Here is a 7,500-nt window from a genome sequence, read left to right as displayed (position 1 = left end):
CCCACAGGTAACAGCTCACCTGGTACAGACTGGACCCACAGGTAACAGCTCACCTGGTACAGACTGGACCCACAGGTAACAGCTCACCTGGTACAGACTGGACCCACAGGTAACAGCTCACCTGGTACAGACTGGACCCGCAGGTAACAGCTCACCTGGTACAGACTGGACCCGCAGGTAACAGCTCACCTGGTACAGACTGGACCCACAGGTAACAGCTCACCTGGTACAGACTGGACCCGCAGGTAACAGCTCACCTGGTAAAGACTGGACCCGCAGGTAACAGCTCACCTGGTACAGACTGGACCCACAGGTAACAGCCACCTGGTACAGACTGGACCCACAGGTAACAGCTCACCTGGTACAGACTGGACCCACAGGTAACAGCTCACCTGGTACAGACTGGACCCACAGGTAACAGCTCACCTGGTACAGACTGGACCCACAGGTAACAGCTCACCTGGTACAGACTGGACCCGCAGGTAACAGCTCACCTGGTACAGACTGGACCCGCAGGTAACAGCTCACCTGGTACAGACTGGACCCACAGGTAACAGCTCACCTGGTACAGACTGGACCCACAGGTAACAGCTCACCTGGTACAGACTGGACCCACAGGTAACAGCTCACCTGGTACAGACTGGACCCGCAGGTAACAGCTCACCTGGTACAGACTGGACCCGCAGGTAACAGCTCACCTGGTACAGACTGGACCCGCAGGTAACAGCTCACCTGGTACAGACTGGACCCGCAGGTAACAGCTCACCTGGTACAGACTGGACCCGCAGGTAACAGCTCACCTGGTACAGACTGGACCCGCAGGTAACAGCTCACCTGGTACAGACTGGACCCGCAGGTAACAGCTCACCTGGTACAGACTGGACCCGCAGGTAACAGCTCACCTGGTACAGACTGGACCCACAGGTAACAGCTCACCTGGTACAGACTGGACCCGCAAGTAACAGCTCACCTGGTACAGACTGGACCCGCAAGTAACAGCTCACCTGGTACAGACTGGACCCGCAAGTAACAGCTCACCTGGTACATACTGGACCCACAGGTAACAGCTCACCTGGTACAGACTGGACCCGTAGGTAACAGCTCACCTGGTACAGACTGGACCCGCAGGTAACAGCTCACCTGGTACAGATTGAACCCCTATGTAGAGAGAATGGCACACTGAATGTTCTTAATGCTACAGTGGTTTATTAATTTGGTTGTGACTGGTAATCCCAAATCTTGATTTTGGTGAGACAACACAAAACCGATCTGGGACTCAGGCTAGTAGAATAGTAGGACAGGACAGGAAGAACAGTAAGACTGACTTATCCCTCCCTTATCCATCCTCTCTCTCTCTCTCTCTCTCCATCTCTCTATCTATCTCTCTCTCTGTCTCTCTCTCTCTCTCTCTCTCTCTCTCTCTATCTCTCTCTCTCTCTCTCTATCTCTCTCTCTCTCTCTCTCTCTCTCTATCTATCTCTCTATCTCTCTCTCTCTCTCTCTCTCTCTCTCTCTCTCTCTCTCTATCTCTCTCTCTATCTCTCTCTCTATCTATCTCTCTCTCTCTCTATCTCTCTATCTCTCTCTCTATCCCTCTCTCTCTCTCTCTCTCTCTCTATCTATCTCTCTCTCTCTCTCTTTCTCTCTCTCCATCTCTCTCTCTCCCTCTCTCCCTCCCTCCCTCCCTCCGTCTCCAGGCGCTGCAGGATGAGCGTGGTAAACCCCTGGAGCTGGACTGTCGTAGTGTCCACCTGTACGCTGACCGCCTAGATGGACAACTGACCTATCAGGAGCAGTCTAACAGCTGGGTCCTGGAGATGACTATAGCTAGCATCACACTACAGGATGAAGGGAACTATGTCTGTGAGGTTCAGAATAGGAGGAGCCGAGAGAAACACTGTCTACGCAAATACATATCGGTTCAAGGTGAGAGGGAGAGACTCACACAGGAACGTCTACACTCTTAGAAAAAAGGGTTCTTCAACTGTCCCCATAGGAGAACCCTCTATGGATCCTAGATAGAGCCCTTCTTGGTTTAAGGGAGAACCTTTTTGGGTTCCAAGTAGAACCTCCAGTGGAAAGGGTTCTACATGGAACCAAACAGGGTTCTTCAAAGGGTTCTCCTATGGGAAGAACACTTATTGGTTCAAAATAGCACCTTTATTCTAAGAGTGTAATCATACACCAACACACAGAGGAACGTAGGCCTCACACACACAGAGGAACGTAGGCCTCACACACACAGAGGAACGTCCCTTAGAGGAAGGGATTAAATATAGTCTAGTCCCTCAGAGGAAGGGATTATAGACTAGTCCCCCAGAGGAAGGGATTAAATATAGACTAGTCCCCCAGAGGAATGGATTAAATATAGACTAGTCCCTCAGAGGAAGGGATTAAATATAGACTAGTCCCCCAGAGGAATGGATTAAATATAGACTAGTCCCTCAGAGGGAGGGATTATAGACTAGTCCCCCAGAGGAATGGATTAAATATAGACTAGTCCCTCAGAGGAAGGGATTAAATATAGACTAGTCCCTCAGAGGAAGGGATTAAATATAGACTAGTCCCTCAGAGGAAGGGATTAAATATAGACTAGTCCCCCAGAGGAAGGGATTAAATATAGACTAGTCCCCCAGAGGAAGGGATTAAATATAGACTAGTCCCTCAGAGGAAGGGATTATATATAGACTAGTCCCTCAGAGGAATGGATTTTAGACTAGTCCCCCAGAGGAAGGGATTAAATATAGACTAGTCCCTCAGAGGAAGGGATTATATATAGACTAGTCCCTCAGAGGAATGGATTAAATATAGACTAGTCCCTCAGAGGAAGGGATTATAGACTAGTCCCCCAGAGGAAGGGATTAAATATAGACTAGTCCCTCAGAGGAAGGGATTAAATATAGTCTAGTCCCTCAGAGGAAGGGATTAAATATAGACTAGTCCCTCAGAGGAAGGGATTAAATATAGACTAGTCCCTCAGAGGAAGGGATTAAATATAGACTAGTCCCTCAGAGGAAGGGATTAAATATAGACTAGTCCCTCAGAGGAATGGATTAAATATAGACTAGTCCCCCAGAGGAAGGAATTAAATATAGACTAGTCCCTCAGAGGAAGGGATTATAGACTAGTCCCCCAGAGGAAGGGATTATAGACTAGTCCCTCAGAGGAAGGGATTATAGACTAGTCCCTCAGAGGAAGGGATTAAATATAGACTAGTCCCTCAGAGGAAGGGATTAAATATAGACTAGTCCCTCAGAGGAAGGGATTATAGACTAGTCCCTCAGAGGAAGGGATTAAATATAGTCTAGTCCCCCAGAGGAAGGGATTATAGACTAGTCCCTCAGAGGAAGGGATTAAATATAGACTAGTCCCTCAGAGGAAGGAATTAAATATAGTCTAGTCCCTCAGAGGAAGGGATTAAATATAGACTAGTCCCTCAGAGGAATGGATTAAATATAGACTAGTCCCCCAGAGGAAGGAATTAAATATAGACTAGTCCCTCAGAGGAAGGGATTATAGACTAGTCCCCCAGAGGAAGGGATTATAGACTAGTCCCTCAGAGGAAGGGATTATAGACTAGTCCCTCAGAGGAAGGGATTAAATATAGACTAGTCCCTCAGAGGAAGGGATTAAATATAGACTAGTCCCCCAGAGGAAGGGATTATAGACTAGTCCCTCAGAGGAAGGGATTAAATATAGTCTAGTCCCCCAGAGGAAGGGATTATAGACTAGTCCCTCAGAGGAAGGGATTAAATATAGACTAGTCCCTCAGAGGAAGGAATTAAATATAGTCTAGTCCCTCAGAGGAAGGGATTAAATATAGACTAGTCCCCCAGAGGAAGGGATTAAATATAGACTAGTCCCTCAGAGGAAGGGATTAAATATAGACTAGTCCCTCAGAGGAAGGGATTAAATATAGACTAGTCCCCCAGAGGAAGGAATTAAATATAGACTAGTCCCTCAGAGGAAGGGATTAAATATAGACTAGTCCCTCAGAGGAAGGGATTATAGACTAGTCCCTCAGAGGAAGGGATTATAGACTAGTCCCTCAGAGGAAGGGATTAAATATAGACTAGTCCCTCAGAGGAAGGGATTATAGACTAGTCCCTCAGAGGAAGGGATTATAGACTAGTCCCTCAGAGGAAGGGATTAAATATAGACTAGTCCCTCAGAGGAAGGGATTAAATATAGACTAGTCCCTCAGAGGAAGGGATTATAGACTAGTCCCCCAGAGGAAGGGATTATAGACTAGTCCCCCAGAGGAAGGGATTAAATATAGACTAGTCCCTCAGAGGAAGGGATTATAGACTAGTCCCTCAAAGGAAGGGATTACATATAGACTAGTCCCTCAGAGGAAGGAATTAAATATAGTCTAGTCCCTCAGAGGAAGGGATTATAGACTAGTCCCCCAGAGGAAGGGATTAAATATAGTCTAGTCCCCCAGAGGAAGGGATTAAATATAGACTAGTCCCTCAGAGGAAGGGATTATAGACTAGTCCCTCAAAGGAAGGGATTAAATATAGACTAGTCCCTCAGAGGAAGGAATTAAATATAGTCTAGTCCCTCAGAGGAAGGGATTAAATATAGACTAGTCCCTCAGAGGAAGGGATTAAATATAGTCTAGTCCCTCAGAGGAAGGGATTAAATATAGACTAGTCCCTCAGATGAAGGGATTATATATAGACTAGTCCCTCAGAGGAATGGATTAATTATAGACTAGTCCCTCAGAGGAAGGGATTAAATATAGACTAGTCCCTCAGAGGGAGGGATTAAATATAGACTAGTCCCTCAGAGGAAGGGATTATAGACTAGTCCCTCAGAGGAATGGATTAAATATAGACTAGTCCCCCAGAGGAAGGGATTATAGACTAGTCCCCCAGAGGAAGGGATTATAGACTAGTCCCTCAGAGGAAGGGATTATAGACTAGTCCCTCAGAGGAAGGGATTAAATATAGACTAGTCCCTCAGAGGAAGGGATTAAATATAGACTAGTCCCCCAGAGGAAGGGATTACAGACTAGTCCCTCAGAGGAAGGGATTAAATATAGTCTAGTCCACCAGAGGAAGGGATTATAGACTAGTCCCTCAGAGGAAGGGATTAAATATAGACTAGTCCCTCAGAGGAAGGAATTAAATATAGTCTAGTCCCTCAGAGGAAGGGATTAAATATAGAATAGTCCCCCAGAGGAAGGGATTAAATATAGACTAGTCCCTCAGAGGAAGGGATTAAATATAGACTAGTCCCTCAGAGGAAGGGATTAAATATAGACTAGTCCCCCAGAGGAAGGAATTAAATATAGACTAGTCCCTCAGAGGAAGGGATTAAATATAGACTAGTCCCTCAGAGGAAGGGATTATAGACTAGTCCCTCAGAGGAAGGGATTATAGACTAGTCCCTCGGAGGAAGGGATTAAATATAGACTAGTCCCTCAGAGGAAGGGATTATAGACTAGTCCCTCAGAGGAAGGGATTATAGACTAGTCCCTCAGAGGAAGGGATTAAATATAGACTAGTCCCTCAGAGGAAGGGATTATAGACTAGTCCCTCAGAGGAAGGGATTAAATATAGACTAGTCCCTCAGAGGAAGGGATTATAGACTAGTCCCCCAGAGGAAGGGATTATAGACTAGTCCCTCAGAGGAAGGGATTAAATATAGACTAGTCCCCCAGAGGAAGGGATTAAATATAGACTAGTCCCTCAGAGGAAGGGATTATAGACTAGTCCCTCAGAGGAAGGGATTATAGACAAGTCCCCCAGAGGAAGGGATTAAATATAGTCTAGTCCCCCAGAGGAAGGGATTAAATGTAGACTAGTCCCTCAGAGGAAGGAATTAAATATAGTCTAGTCCCCCAGAGGAAGGGATTAAATATAGACTAGTCCCTCAGAGGAAGGGATTATAGACTAGTCCCTCAAAGGAAGGGATTAAATATAGACTAGTCCCTCAGAGGAAGGAATTAAATATAGTCTAGTCCCTCAGAGGAAGGGATTAAATATAGACTAGTCCCCCAGAGGAAGGGATTAAATATAGACTAGTCTCTCAGAGGAAGGGATTAAATATAGACTAGTCCCTCAGAGGAAGGGATTAAATATAGACTAGTCCCCCAGAGGAAGGAATTAAATATAGACTAGTCCCTCAGAGGAAGGGATTAAATATAGACTAGTCCCTCAGAGGAAGGGATTAAATATAGACTAGTCCCTCAGAGGAAGGGATTATAGACTAGTCCCTCAGAGGAAGGGATTATAGACTAGTCCCTCAGAGGAAGGGATTAAATATAGACTAGTCCCTCAGAGGAAGGAATTAAATATAGACTAGTCCCTCAGAGGAAGGGATTATAGACTAGTCCCTCAGAGGAAGGGATTATAGACTAGTCCCCCAGAGGAAGGGATTAAATATAGACTAGTCCCCCAGAGGAAGGGATTATAGACTAGTCCCCCAGAGGAAGGGATTATAGACTAGTCCCTCAGAGGAAGGGATTAAATATAGACTAGTCCCTCAGAGGAAGGGATTATAGACTAGTCCCCCAGAGGAAGGGATTATAGACTAGTCCCTCAGAGGAAGGGATTATAGACTAGTCCCTCAGAGGAAGGGATTAAATATAGACTAGTCCCTCAGAGGAAGGAATTAAATATAGTCTAGTCCCTCAGAGGAAGGGATTAAATATAGACTAGTCCCCCAGAGGAAGGGATTAAATATAGACTAGTCCCTCAGAGGAAGGGATTAAATATAGACTAGTCCCCCAGAGGAAGGAATTAAATATAGACTAGTCCCTCAGAGGAAGGGATTAAATATAGACTAGTCCCTCAGAGGAAGGGATTAAATATAGACTAGTCCCTCAGAGGAAGGGATTATAGACTAGTCCCTCAGAGGAAGGGATTATAGACTAGTCCCTCAGAGGAAGGGATTAAATATAGACTAGTCCCTCAGAGGAAGGGATTATAGACTAGTCCCTCAGAGGAAGGGATTAAATATAGACTAGTCCCTCAGAGGAAGGGATTAAATATAGACTAGTCCCTCAGAGGAAGGGATTAAATATAGACTAGTCCCTCAGAGGAAGGGATTATAGACTAGTCCCTCAGAGGAAGGGATTATAGACTAGTCCCTCAGAGGAAGGGATTATAGACTAGTCCCTCAGAGGAAGGGATTAAATATAGTCTAGTCCCTCAGAGGAAGGGATTAAATATAGTCTAGTCCCTCAGAGGAAGGGATTAAATATAGACTAGTCCCTCAGAGGAAGGGATTAAATATAGACTAGTCCCTCAGAGGAAGGGATTAAATATAGACTAGTCCCTCAGAGGAATGGATTAAATATAGACTAGTCCCTCAGAGGAAGGGATTATAGACTAGTCCCTCAGAGGAAGGGATTATAGACTAGTCCCTCAGAGGAAGGGATTAAATATAGACTAGTCCCTCAGAGGAAGGAATTAAATATAGTCTAGTCCCTCAGAGGAAGGGATTAAATATAGACTAGTCCCCCAGACGAAGGGATTAAATATAGACTAG

At 45.4% G+C, this 7,500-nt stretch overlaps 1 protein-coding gene across 2 annotated transcripts in view; it reads left to right on the top strand.

Moving 5' to 3' along the window:
* LOC139405487 (vascular endothelial growth factor receptor 3-like) overlaps window positions 1-7,500 on the top strand; it is a 267,475-nt gene that overhangs the window by 193,185 nt on the left and 66,790 nt on the right. For both annotated transcript variants that reach the window (XM_071147825.1, XM_071147823.1), the window contains exon 14: window positions 1,698-1,926. In XM_071147825.1, the coding sequence (XP_071003926.1) occupies window positions 1,698-1,926 (229 nt within the window). The remainder of the gene's footprint in view (window positions 1-1,697; window positions 1,927-7,500) is intronic.

The sequence above is a fragment of the Oncorhynchus clarkii genome, unplaced genomic scaffold (assembly GCF_045791955.1).
Source record: "Oncorhynchus clarkii lewisi isolate Uvic-CL-2024 unplaced genomic scaffold, UVic_Ocla_1.0 unplaced_contig_8391_pilon_pilon, whole genome shotgun sequence".
Classification (NCBI taxonomy): Eukaryota; Metazoa; Chordata; class Actinopteri; order Salmoniformes; family Salmonidae; genus Oncorhynchus; species Oncorhynchus clarkii.
This window is presented reverse-complemented; position numbering and strand designations above follow the sequence as displayed.